The sequence below is a fragment of the Notothenia rossii genome (assembly GCF_949606895.1).
Source record: "Notothenia rossii genome assembly, chromosome: 11".
NCBI classification, from domain to species: Eukaryota; Metazoa; Chordata; class Actinopteri; order Perciformes; family Nototheniidae; genus Notothenia; species Notothenia rossii.
The window spans coordinates 20,631,733-20,646,217 of record NC_136910.1 but is presented as its reverse complement, the minus strand read 5'-3'; the positions used below and the strand labels follow the sequence as shown (position 1 = coordinate 20,646,217).

General features: G+C 46.0%; 1 protein-coding gene across 1 annotated transcript; it reads right to left on the bottom strand.

Moving 5' to 3' along the window:
* Positions 1-8,568: 8,568 nt before the first annotated feature.
* On the bottom strand, positions 8,569-14,485 carry LOC307024729 (zinc finger MYM-type protein 1-like). Its single transcript, XM_079659090.1, has 3 exons — positions 14,070-14,485; positions 13,309-13,392; positions 8,569-13,164 (listed from the first exon to the last, which is right to left on the bottom strand). The coding sequence occupies exons 1-3, from the start codon at positions 14,302-14,304 to the stop codon at positions 10,745-10,747; spliced, it is 2,739 nt and encodes a 912-aa protein (XP_079515216.1). The 5' UTR covers positions 14,305-14,485; the 3' UTR covers positions 8,569-10,744.

Sequence of the window (14,485 nt, the reverse complement as noted above, 5' to 3'; positions counted from 1 at the left end):
CAAGCTCAACATTGACAAGACTGAACTGCTTTTCCTTCCGGGAAAAGATTGTCCCACTCTTGACCTAACAATCAACATGGGCACCTCTGTTGTTTCCCCGACTCAGACTGCAAGGAATCTGGGTGTGATCCTAGATAACAAACTGTCCTTCACTGCAAACATCGCTGTTACAACCCGCTGCTGCAGATACACGCTTTACAACATCAGGAGGATACGTCCCCTTCTGAGCCAGAAAGCGACGCAGGTTCTGGTCCAGGCTTTCGTCATCTCACGCCGAGACTACTGCAACTCCCTCCTGGCTGGTCTACCTGCATGTGCCATCCGACCTCTGCAGCTCGTCCAGAATGCAGCGTCTGGTCTTCAACCTTCCTAAATTCTCCCACACCACGCCGCTCCTCCGCTCCCTCACTGGCTTCCGCTAACTGCTAGAATCCACTTCAAGACACTGGTACTTGCGTTCCATGCTGCAAATGGATCTGGCCCTTCGTACATCCAGCCAGTGGCGTTTCTATATGTACAAAAGTGGTGGGGCACAGAAAACTTAGATGTCTATATATAAGCTTCTGCAGTGAAGTGAAGTGACTCTTCAGGTTTACAAATATTACATTTTGACCTAAATCAAAATATAATATTATTTTCAAAAGCTTTTTTTGTCTGATGCTTTGATTAATTTTAAACAGACAGTTCAACAGTTTATTTGGCTGAACAAAATGTGCATTTATCTAACAGGTACGTTTCCCACAGATCTTATTTTGAGCTATTTTCTAAAATCCTCTGGAGAAATCTCATTGCTATTTGTGGAGGGAACCCATGCGCAGCTTACTTCCTGGTTTTGGGACGCGTCTCTCTCCTCCTCTTCACACACCACACTTTTCGCGGCACACATACTTGCAGCCAATCAGCTCTGAATTATGTGAGATGACGTGTGGTGGGGATGGCAGCACTATGCATAGACATATAAAGAGTAGACGCCGCATCGACCGCTACTGCCTATTGGCGCTGACCATTATACATCCATGGCGCTGACGAGCCGTGGGGCCACCATCTTGGACCGGCCACCCGCTCCACTCAGTGTAATCTGTCTGGCAGGCGCAATGAAGTGTCAGCGCATTTAATCAATCATAACTCGCTGAATACAAAACTGATTTTCACGGGGGGGGTTTTCTGCAAACGTCATATATGTAGGCATAATACCGGACACAGGATTCGGCGTATTTTAATATTCATAGTAGGCTTAACAGCAATAGAATATTCTGGTATTTGATACCCTATATGTTATGTATGATAGGTATTTTGCAAAAGACACACGATATATAATATAGGCTAATATATACACACACACACACACACACACACACACACACAAACACACACACACACACACACACACACACACACACACACACACACACACACACACACACAAACACACACACATATAAAAAAACAAAATGATGGTCTATATCAGTGGTCACCAACCTTTTTAAGCCCAAGATCACCGACCTCGGCCGAGGTGAAAGGCGAGATCTACCTATTGCAGAATTGAGGGAAAAAGACGGCCCAGACAATGCTTCCAATTTGAGGCCTTTTATATAGGCTAATGGCATCTGAATTACTGTTACAATGAAGGCTCCATAATCAGCTAACGGCATATAGGCAGGGGTAAAGTGCTATTGGGGGTGGACCTCACCTTCTCTAGGGGGGTCCGGGGGGATGCTCCCCCGGGAAGATTTTTTTTTAAATATTGAAGTTGAAAGCATCAATCTGGTGCACTTTGAGAGCAACATGAAGAGATCTATGGATACCTCTCTCAGCACCCATATGAAACAGAACTGTAAACAGATTTTCTTTTTCTTTATGGATATTTTATAAATCACTCCCCTTTTTACATTACATTACATTACTTTTAAACTGTATTCTTGTTTTACTGCCATATAGTAGGCTATTTCATACCTGCTTTTCATTTATTCTCTTATTGTTTGTATAACTATAATGATCATATGAAGGTGTGCCGCGGAAATAATCTTTTGAATAATTTGTGACAAAACCGTTCTAAACACTCAGAGTCCTTTAGCTCACCTGAGCCCCTCAGTCTGACAGGAGAGGACTCTCCTCCAGCTTGTTGTGGAAACAGCTCCTTATGTCCGTTAGTGGAGCTAGCTAACCAGATGCTAACATCACGGTCCCCACTAGCACCGGTCCCTCTCTCCCACTCTCTCTCCCTCCCTCTCTATCACACTAAATGCGCTATTGCCACACACACACAGAGCCGAGCTTGAATGACACAAGCACACGTGTATTTCCATGCAATCTCTGATTGGTCTGGTGTCTTGCCTCTGTTGCGTTCACAGAACACGGGAAATTACAGTCCTACCATTGTCTCTTGTGTCATGATGAGGTTCACGTAAAGCACGGTTAATGTATTATATTATTGAGGTGTCTCAAATATACGTCAATCAAGTGGCACCTGCTAACGGGGTGGTGGATGATAGGTTTATATCTAAAAACGTATTTTTCAAACATTATTATTTTAATTTAATTTGTCTTTCTTTTGTTACTTTTTTTTTTAACGGTCCGCGATCCACCCGCACCACACTCGCGATCGACCGGTCGATCGCGATCGACTGGTTGGCGACCACTGGTCTATTTGATAGAGAAGCAGAAGCAGATTGTGTAGGGCTACTACTCAGCTATTTTAATAAGTTGAAAAATGAAGAAACAATAATACATTACACATAGACAGAAGTTATATATCAGTAAAAATGAATATCTATATCTATGTCAGAAAAAATGTAAATCTATATCTATATAAAAAATGTAAATGTTCAAGTTAAACACAAGAACATGACACCACCCCGCCCCAAACCATATTTACACAAAGTTGCTCATGAATGTTTAAATGAGCTAAAAGCCCTGAAAGAGGACTGTTTTGCAGAGCTTCTTTCTCGTGCTCCCTTTCTGCAGGTCAAGAGAGGTGAGTTTGGCAATGTGGTGTAGTCTTATTTTCAGAAACACAGACACAACCAGTCGGCTCTGGAACCTTACTTCTGGATAGGGGTTGGACTCTATTCTTCTCCGGAGTTGCTCAAGGTGTGAGGCGCCGGGCGGTTGTGGGGATACTCACAAGTCCCCGGTTGGGTGCTTCGTTGTTGGAGTCTACCCCAGTGGACAAGAGGGTCGCCTCCCTACGCCTGCGGGTTATGGGGGGGAAAACTGACTGTTGTGTGCTTATGCACCTGTGAGCCTCTCCGCTCACACAGGGTTCAAATAGGGACGGAAAGAGCAGGTTGGTTGAACACAGGCGTTTATTAACTCCAAACAAAAATATACGCGGGTCTCAAACTTTGCCCGGGTGGGACCCTTCACAGGTCCTTTGGCGACCTTCCAGGATCCCGCCTACTGCGAAACAGACCAGAACCAGGTTACGACATGCTTTTATTCCGGCACTGATTACCTGATTCCGATCAGCTGTCTGGCCTCCGGCCGAGCCACTCCCTTCACTCCAGCAGCCCGCGCCTAAACCACACCCCGCTGCCACATACCCCCACTGCCCGACTCAGGCCGGGATCCCGCCGGCCGCAAGCTGACTCTCCCCCTCCGCCGAGCGAGAGAGGAAATCAGCCACGACCATCCGGTTACCCGGCCTGTGGATCACCTTGAAGTTGAAAGGCTGTAACGCCAGATACCACCGAGTGATCCGAGCGTTGGCATCCTTCATGCGGTGGAGCCACTGGAGTGGGGCATGGTCCGACCAGAGGGTGAAAGGGCGCCCCAGGAGGTAGTACCGCAGGGCGCCGACCGCCCACCGTATGGCGAGGCACTCCTTTTCCACCGTACTGTAGTTCACCTCTGTCTGGGCGAGCTTACGGCTAATGTACAGTACGGGGCGGTCGACCCCCTCTACGTGCTGGGACAAAACGGCCCCCACCCCACTGTTCGAGGCGTCGGTCTGCAACACAAAAGGGAGAGAGAAGTCAGGAGAATACAGAAGCGGCTTACCACAGAGGGCTTTTTTAACCCTCTCAAACGCCAGCTGACACAGCTCCGTCAACTGGACCGGATCTGAAGCACCCTTTCGGGTCAGGTCGGTCAGGGGACTGGTCAGCTCCGAAAAGGAAGGGATGAACCCCGTGTAGTAGCCGGCCAGCCCCATGAACCTCCTGACCTCTTTTTTCGTCTTGGGCGCCAGACAGGCTGAAATGGCGGTTGTTTTCTCTATCTGTGGCCGCACCTGCCCGCCGCCCAAGTGGTACCCCAGATACCGTACCTCCCTCCTTCCAACCGCACACTTCTTCGGGTTGGCCGTTAGGCCCGCCTGCCTCAGGGACTCGAGCACCGCCCCCACCTGCTGCATATGCTGCTCCCATGTCTCACTGTGAATGATGAGTGGGGACGCAGCACCCGGTCCATGAGCCGCTGGAAGGTGGCTGGAGCTCCGAACAACCCGAAAGGAAGTGTGATGAATTGGTATAAACCATACGGAGTGGAGAAGGCCGTTTTTTCCTTAGACTCTGGAGAAAGGGGAATCTGCCAATAGCCTTTGGTTAAATCCAGCGTCGTGTAAAAGCGAGCAGTGCCTAGCCGATCCAGGAGTTCGTCGACCCAGGGCATTGGATAAGCATCAAATTTGGACACCTCGTTCACCCTGCAGTAGTCCACACAGAACCGGATTGACCCGTCGGAGTTACGTACCAGCACGACGGGGCAACACCAGTGGACACCAGGTGGACTCTTCTATCACTCCCATCTCTAGCATAGCCTGAAGCTCCGCCTGAACAATTTTCCTCCTGCGTTCAGGCAGCCGATAGGGCCGTGAACGAATGGCCACGCCCGGGGGCGTTTCTATGCGGTGGTGTATGAGAGAGGTGCGCCCTGGCAACGTAGAGAACACGTCGGCAAACTGCCTTTGCAACAAAGCAACGTCTGCTCTCTGGCCCGGTGAGAGATTGTCGCCACAACAGACCGGGGCTACTTTGTTGCTTTTAATGACCTCCGGTCCCAACTCATCTCTCTCAATCACCGTGGTGGCCAGAGAAACCGACGCCACCTCCCTCCATGCTTTCAGGAGGTTAAGGTGGTAAATCTGTGTTGCTCCCCCCCTGTCAGAATGCACCACCTCATAATCTACGTCCCCCACTCGTCGTGTGACCACGAAGGGTCCTTGCCACTTGGCGAGTAGTTTAGAGCTAGAGGATGGGAGTAATACAAGCACTTTATCTCCTGGTGAAAATTGTCTCAGTTTCGACCCTCTGTTGTACAGGCGCTGCTGACGTTCCTGAGCCTGGAGCAAATTCTCCCGTGATATCTGCCCCAGTGAGTGGAGTTTTGCTCGCAGGTCCATAACGTACTGTATTTCGTTCTTACTGGTGCTTGGACCCTCCTCCCAGTTTTCCTTAACTAGGTCCAAAACACCCCGGGGCTTCCTACCAAATAACAGCTCAAAGGGAGAAAATCCCGTGGAGGACTGGGGCACCTCCCGCACTGCAAACAACAAAGAATCTAGCCATTTATCCCAATTACGGCTATCTTCGTGAACGAACTTACGAACCATGTTCTTTAGTGTTTTGTTAAACCGTTCCACCAGGCCGTCGGTCTGCAGATGGTAAACACTAGTCCGTATTGAATGGACGCCCAATAGTTCATACAGCTCGCGTAGTGTGCGTGACATAAACTGTGTGCCCTGGTCAGTCAGGATCTCTTTCGGGATCCCGACTCGGGAGATAATGTGAAACAGTGCCTGCGCGACGCTCTTTGCAGAGATATTACGCAGCGGCACTGCCTCGGGATATCGCGTTGCATAATCCACTAGGACTAGTACAAAGCGATATCCCCGTGCACGGTCTAATGGCCCGATGAGGTCCATACCAACTCTCTCAAAAGGCACCTCAATCAATGGTAACGGGCGCAAAGGCGCTCTGGGGATGGCCGGCGGGTTAACCAGCTGACATTCACGGCAAGATGTACACCACCGCTTCACATCTGCGCGAATGCCCGGCCAATAAAATCGGGCCATTATCCGGTGTAGTGATTTGTCGTACCCTAGGTGACCTAACATGGGGTTATAATGAGCCGCCTGGAAAACCATTTCCCGACGGCATTTCCCGACTTCACAGTGGCAAAGCCCCGGGGGTGGATGAGATCCGCCCAGAAATGCTGAAGGCTCTGGGTGTTGAGTGACTGTCATGGTTGACACGTCTCATCAACGTTGCGTGGAAGTCGGAAACAGTACCGAAGGAGTGGCAGACCGGGGTGGTGGATCCCCTTTTTAAAAAGGGGGATCAGAGGGTGTGTGCCAATTACAGAGGCATCACACTACTAAGCCTCCCCGGGAAAGTTTACTCTAAGGTACTCGAAAGGAGGGTCATGCCGATTGTCGAACCTCAGATTGAGGAGGAACAATGCGGATTCCGTCCTGGTCGTGGAACGACGGATCAGCTTTTTACTCTCGCAAGGATCCTGGAGGGGGCCTGGGAGTACGCTCATCCAGTCTACATGTGTTTTGTAGACTTGGAGAAGGCGTATGACCGGGTTCCCAGGGAGTCACTGTGGGAGGTGCTGCGGGAGTATGGGGTGAGGGGGTCTCTACTCAGGGCCATCCAATCTCTGTACTCCCAAAGCGAGAGCTGTGTCCGGGTCCTCTGCAATAAGTCGGACCCATTTCAGGTGAGGGTTGGCCTCCGCCAAGGCTGCGCTTTGTCACCAATCCTGTTTGTAATATACATGGATCAGATTTTGAGGCGTAGTCGTGGGGGAGGGGGTCTGCAGTTCGGTGGACTAAGGATTGCACCACTGCTTTTTGCAGATGATGTGGTTCTGATGGCTTCATCGGTCTGCGAACTTCAGCACTCACTGGATCGGTTCGCAACCGAGTGTGAAGCGGCTGGGATGAGGATCAGCACCTCCAAATCTGAGGCCATGGTTCTCAGCAGGAAACCGATGGACTGTCCACTCCAAGTAGGGAATGAGTCCTTACCCCAAGTGAAGGAGTTCAAGTATCTCGGGGTCTTGTTCTCGAGTGAGGGAACAATGGAGCGTGAAATGGGTCGGAGAATCGGAGCAGCGGGAGCGGTACTGCAGTCGCTTTACCGCTCCGTTGTGATGAAAAGGGAGCTGAGCCAGAAGGCAAAGCTCTCTGTCTACCAGGCCATTTTCGTTCCTACCCTCACCTATGGTCATGAAGGATGGGTCATGACCGAAAGAACGAGATCGCGGGTACAAGCGGCCGAGATGGGTTTTCTCCGCGGGGTGGCTGGTGTCTCCCTTAGGGATAAGGTGAGAAGTTCGGTCATCCGGGAGGGACTCGGAGTTGAACCGCTCCTCCTTCGCGTCGAAAGGAGCCAGTTGAGGTGGTTCGGGCACCTAGTTAGGATGCCACCTGGGCGCCACCCTAGGGAAGTTTTCCAGGCACGTCCAGCTGGGAAGAGACCAAGGGGTAGACCTAGGACCAGGTGGAGGGATTATATCTCTTCTCTGGCCTTGGAGCGCCTTGGGATCCCCCAGTCAGAGCTGGTTGATGTGGCCAGGGAAAAGAAAGTTTGGGGCTCTCTGCTGGAACTGCTACCTCCGCGACCCGACCACGGATAAGCGGGAGAAGATGGATGGATGGATGGAGACACAACCAATGACAACAAGTTGGAATAATGGTTGTCAATGCTAAACTGCGTCTCCTCAATGTGTTCCCCAAGCTGAAAAACATCCTCCGTTCCAATCTCCTCCCGGACGATGTAGGTGACTGTCGACACCTTTGGAGATTGCCTTGTTGAAGCTTGGCGAATCACCCTCTCTGCAGCTCTCAGCACCTTCAATGTGCCTTGTGATGGAATCACTATAGGACAGCCTTTCCCAAACTCAGGGTCGCGACCCAAAATGGGTCGCGGACCCGTTTTGATTGGGTCGCCAGTTAAATGCATTGCTACACACACACAGCGTCAGAGCTGATGGCTGCGTTGCAAATACAATTTTTTTATAATTTTTTATTTTTATTTTTTATTTTGAAAATGAAATTATGCAATATAGCATTGTATATTTAATGATTTAATTTTCTAAATACAGATAAACTAAAAATAAAAGATTGTATTTGTATCAGCTCTGACGCGTCCCGCGAATGTTTTCACGCTGTCTGTTTATTGTCTGTTGATTAATCCCGATCGTACATGATGGCAAAAAGACGATACAAAGAGGAGTTTTTAAACGTTGGCTTCACAAAAGCTGTTAGAAATGGAGAGGAGCGGCTTCAGTGTGTTTTATGTGGAGAGGTGCTCAGAAACGAAAGCTTGAAAATGAATAAATTGGACCGGCATCTCCAAACAAAACATCCTCTGCATCGGGACAAATCGAAGGATTTTTTCATCTGCAAAGAAGAGTCTTTCAAGAAGCAGTGTTTTGACGGCGGAAAAGTAAGTCACTCATTTCAATCATTTGTTTTGTGTTTTTGTGAGTTTCTGTTGTGAAATTGTTTCGTTAATGCAGAGTTGGATGAAATGCAGTCTGAGCCCCGGTGCGGACCGCCAGCTGCGCGCTCTCACGCGTCCTCTACTCGCTCCTGCGAGTCCACTACATTCTGCAGCGCCACAGAGCAGTGTTTCAACTTTTACTAGCCTGAAATGTTTTTAAAACGGCCGGGAGAAAAACAGAGAAACAATAACCACAGGAAGATTAGAGGGAAAGTGACAGGCAGTATGAGAAGGAAAGCGAGAGAAAGTATCAGCCGCACGGACGTGACTGCTGCTGTGTGATGCACATAGGAATACATATGGGGGTTATTCCCTATCTTTATTCAAGAGCGTGGTCTTTAAATTTGAGAGCATACTTTATTGATTTCACGTTCAGAATATGTATTTATTTCCCTCAAACCCTGTCCTCACACTCAAATAGTGCCTGCTTGCGCTTAGATTTGCTCCGCTTCTGCTCAAACTGTACGCTTGTACTCAGATATATTTCTGCTTACAGATTTCCTGTGTTCCAGCTTAAAACCTTCTCCTCGCACTCAGGCTGTTTCTGTGCGCTCGTGAAATGTCTGCTCTCAGATTTCTTCTGTGCGCGCTTGGATCTTTTGTGCAACAACCCTGTCAAAATCCCTCTGTGGGGATTCTCCACAGTATTGAGTATGTAAGTCGCTTTGGATAAAAGTTTCTAACAAGTAACATGTAATGTAATGCACTATAAATGCGGTTGCAAGGTCCACATTGGGTATACAGCGTACGCCAGCTGGTGTTAAAAATCACCCAATAACCCAGCAATGTTAATGATAATATCTTCTCTGTTATTTTCAGGCATTCAAAGGGAACAGAGGGGCACTGAGGGCATCCTATCAAGTCAGCCTCCACAAAAAAAAGTTAATCAGTTGCCAAGTGTTGGAGTTTATTTGTCTCTCAGAGTGTTTTAAAACAGCTCTGTTCATTTAAAAGTGTTTAAAAAATGTGTGTACATAGTTTTTGATCAAGTGACAAACTTAATGTTGCACTTCTGATAATTTAAATTTGGTTTCACCTGTGATGTACTGTATACTGCACTTCCTATAGTTAGTGTTTTGTCCCTTTCTGTTTACAATATGTTTGTTCTTTGTTCATTTAAAATAGTTTAAAATGGTGTGTACATAGTTTTTGAGCTAGCGACAAACTTAATATTGCACTTTTGATAATTGTATAATTTAAATTCGATTTGTACTGTATATACTTGACTGCACATCCCATGTTTCGTCTTTCTGCTTTGATCCTTATTTTATCTGGGCAAGCTCAAAGGGAAGGTTGTTATGGTGAGAAACCTAATTGCTGCGATGCACTTTTATAATTAAATAAATATTTTCATTTACATTTTAAATTCCTGGTGTGTTGCATTCTTTGTTTATAACTGTAGATATTATGGAAAATCATGACATTTTTTGAGCTTGGGTCCCTTAGGACCACAACATTTCTGTTTTGGGTCTCATGCTGAAAAAGTTTGGGAACCCCTGCTATAGGACAATACTCTGAGCATGCGCAGTGTAGTTTTTACAGTCACCGTTCACAAACAGTGAGAGGGAGGCCCAGGGCCGGCCCTAGACATTTTGGTGCCCTAGGCGAGATTATGATTTGGTGCCCCCCCCGCCCCCAAGCAATACACAATAGAATATATAAAGAATAAATGAAAAATCTCTACAAAAGACCAATACACTACAAAAACTGAAACTTATTGACATAGGTAATATACATAAAGAAGGTTTCAAATGTATTCATTATTGTATGAACATGTTTTAATTGGGGGGTGGATGTCACATCCTCTAGGGGGGTCCGGGGGTATGCCCCCTTCGGAAAGATTTGTTTTAACATTTTAAAGTAAAATGCTTCAATCTGGTGCACTTTGAGCAGAATTACTAGAGACTAGATCTAGGGGTACAACTCTAAACACCCATATGAAAAAGATCGGTTTACATTTTAATAACCAAAAAAGTATGTGAACATAACCAATAACCCACAGCCAATAACAAATAAATGTAACATATTTTTTATTTATTTTATCCTTATTATTATTATTGTAGTTATTAAATGAAAATCACTCATCAAACAAAAGTAGCTTCTCTTAAAACTTCAAGAAAAGAAAGTGCAAACGTGGACAAAAATATAGCCAACGGAGCTCTTACAACTGAGGTTATTGCAAATAAATTAAGATAATGAACAACATTACACACACTATAAATCAAATGAAACAGGCAATCAGAACAACAAGTCTCTGCTATGTTATTGTGTCCTTTAATTAGTCCACATCCTTAAAGTCGGACACGTCTGGACTTCCTTGCTGCAAATTCATTTATTGTGTCGTCAAATGATATTTGCCCCGAAACCTTGCGATTGATGCTTATTAAAGCTAATCCATTGAGGCGTTCTTGAGCCATTGACGACCTCAGGTATGTTTTAATGAGCTTCAATTTGGAGAAGCTCCTCTCCCCAGCAGCAACTGTCACTGGAATAGTGACAGCGATCCTGAGGGCCACCCACATATTTGGATACACTTCGTTCATTTTCTTCTCCTGTAGGAAAGTCAGAAGTTCCAGGGTAGTCATGTTGGCTTTTGGCAAAGCTGGGAAATTCTGCATCTCCAGTGCAAGTTCCCTCTTATCCAGGTCTGACTGCCCACCCCAGCTCAGGGTGTTGCTGAGTGTTTCACACTGCTTCGTCAGATCTTCCTTTGGCAGGTCAGGGAAGTTGAGTAGCACCCCAAACTTTTTCTCTACTTCACCTAAGGCTTTGAATCGCTCCTGCAGTGATGCAATGGAAACATCCACCACCATATTGAAAAAAGAAACTTCGAGTTTCTTTAGTGCATCACTCACTTGCTCCTCCTGGGACTCATAGGAGAACTGTCTCTTGGTTGATCTCAGCCTCTTCTGCTTGAGAATAGCTTCCACATTCATTTGGCCACAGATGTCTTTGGCAGATGCTTGGGCAGAAGCAAATCCATTGCCTCTGTAGCTGACCAAAGAAACTTCTGTTTTTCTCAGGAGGTCAACAGCAATATCCAGCTGCATTGACACTGATTGCAACATTTTGCTGACATGTTTGATGTTGGTCAGGATGTCATACCATACCACAGTGCATATTGCAAAGCGGTATGATCCAACCTCTTCAGCCAAAGATTGTGCCTCAATTTTTACGACTCCATCTGTGGCTTTATCCCTCACCTCTAGAAGTGCATCTCTGACTTCTGCAGCCTGATACCTTACAGCCTCTATGCTGTTGATCCGACTCTCCCATCTGGTATCAGACCATGATTTCAATGTGATGTTCACATGGCTTTTTAGGATGGACCATCTCTGAGTGGAGGCAGAGAAGAGTGTGAAAAGCTTCTGCAGGTAGCCAAAGTAGCTAGTGGCTTCTGCAGAGCTTTTTGCTGCATCAGCTACCACCAGGTTCAATGTATGTGCTCCGCATGGCACAAATAAAGCCCTTGGATTGATTTGAACAAGTCTGGCTTGGACTCCTTTCCTCTTTCCTTTCATATTTGCACCGTTGTCATAAGACTGCCCTCTACAGTCTTCAAAAGGGATATCAAGCTGTTCTAATCTCTTTAGAATCAGGGTTGAAAGGCTTTCTCCAGTGGACTGTTCTACCTCAAGGAACCCCATAAAATGTTCTTTTATTTGGGGCGTGTCCTGGGTTGTAACTAGTCGAATAATGACTGATAGTTGCTCTGTATGGCTCAAATCTGGGGTGCAATCCAAAATAATTGAAAAGTATTTGGATTGTTTGATTTCCTTGACCATATGGTCCCCAATCTTCCCACTGATGCAATCTATCAGTTCATTTTGAATTCTTTTTCCCAAATAGGAAATATTGGTGGTTCCTCTTTGGACCTCAGCAACATGCTGTTTGAGGACTGGGTCGAACTTCGCCATGAGCTCTACCTCCTTCAGGAAGTTGCCATTATTTGGCTGGTTAAGTGTTTCTGTCGTCCCTCTAAAGGCAATATTTCGCTCTGCCAACGACTGAATTATTGCCACCAACCTGGTCAGGACTTCAAGCCACTTCCTCTTTTCAGCCTCCATAAGTGCCATTTCTACCTTGTCTATAGTTAGGCCCTTTTCAAGTCGAGTCTCCAGTTCCTTCCACAACGTCATGTGCCTAGAGTGTTCTGGGCTGTTCTCATGTGTTTTTAGTTTGTCAGTGCAATTTTTCCAGTCATTTAGTCCACTGCTGATTAGTTGGTACTCTTTTTGGGAGAACAGCTTGCAGCAAAAGCAGTAAATACTTTTGTTTTTCTTGGAATACACAACCCAGCTCCTCTTGATTGTCTCTCCATTCACTAATCTTCTGTAAAAGTAGTGATGATGGCAACTTCTCCCTCCCTCCTTTTTAGGAAAAGTGAAGTCGGATTTTAAATGATATGGCCCACGTCTGACTAACTCCATCCTCACTGTATCACTCAGTGCTGGCCAGTCAGCAGGATCTGAGGGGACTGCAATGGTGGACTCAGGTGGGCCTGGGCAGTCAGCAGGATCTGAGGGGACTGCAATGGTGGACTCAGATGGGCCTGGGCAGTCAGCAGGATCTGAGGGGACTGCAGATGGGTCTGGGCAGTCAGCAGGATCTGAGGGGACTGCAATGGTGGACTCAGATGGGCCTGGGTAGTCAGCAGGATCTGAGGGGGCTGCAATGGTGGACTCACATACTATGCTCGTTATTCCTTCACCTGCAGGCAGGCAATCCAAACATGCAAAGAAGTTATTCATGCTTCAGTTTTCATTATTTATCATAATAATAACAATAATAATAATGACAAAAAAGTAGTGTATGAACGATTACACAGAGACCATAAATGTTTGGCAAAACTTACATTCTTCAGAGTGTGATGTACATGGGAGATCAGATGTTCCTTCTCCAGCAACTGGGGGCTTTTTGAGGTATTTCTCAAGTGCAGCTGGACATTTATAGGGTAAATATTAGCACATTACAAGCAAAAACATTTATATACAGTCAGGCAAAAATAACTGCTGCAATCTGCCTCAGCTGTATGCAAGTTCACAACTGGCCTATATAAAAGTGAGGTTCTGCTGCCCCAGGAGATCATTTGCAAACATAAGTAACAACTAAATAATAACACATGCCCATATTGGTTGGTCAGCCTCACTTTATACAAAGGAGCAGTTATCCAGATAGCTTTCTTCTGGCTAACATTAACATTATTTCGTTACATCAGCATATAAAACAAAGCATTGCACAATAATTAGACATTAAAAAGTGCAGAAAATAAAAAAAATATATAATAGAAAATAAACAGAAAAATAAATATATATATATACACACAAGTTGACCGTGAAAATAAACTATCTGACAAATTAAACACTATTGGAGAATCAATTTACAGCTATCACAATATAAAAGTAGGATATTATTTACAAAAAGATTATATAGGAATAATAACACATAAATAAAAACTTTAAATCATTTGTATCTATCATTCTGTATCAGAGGCTCGCTGCTAGCATAGCATCAAAGCTGTATCATGGCTACCTCCTTAGCTAGCTAGCTAGCTTAAAATCAAATGTCTAACGGTACAGTACATACTGAATTTTTTTTTTACACAAGCCGACTTACCTCTGTCTTTGACTTTCGATTCCTCCTGTTCTTTTTTCCGTTTCCTTCCCGTTGCCCCAGAAGGCTTGGACCTTTTCATAATGCTAATGTTTTGCCTCTTGCTGTTGCGATCGTTGCGATCTCCGACACTTTCAGCTGCAGCTGCCGCGTCACTTTGGCTGTGAGCCACGGCCTGTGGGTGCCTGATAATAAGCGACCATCCCCCCCTTTCATCACTTACAGTTACAGCGCCCATCGTACAGGGCAAATGCAAAATGTTGCCGCCGGCCCGGGGTGCAAAGGGTGTTTACTTTGTTCAATTATTGTAAATGTATTACATCAAGGGCAGAAAATTAGGCAGAATAAAAATAATTTTAATTTTTTTTTATGAATTTTTTTTTTCTCCCAGCGCAGCGCGGCAGTGCCCCTCCAGATCT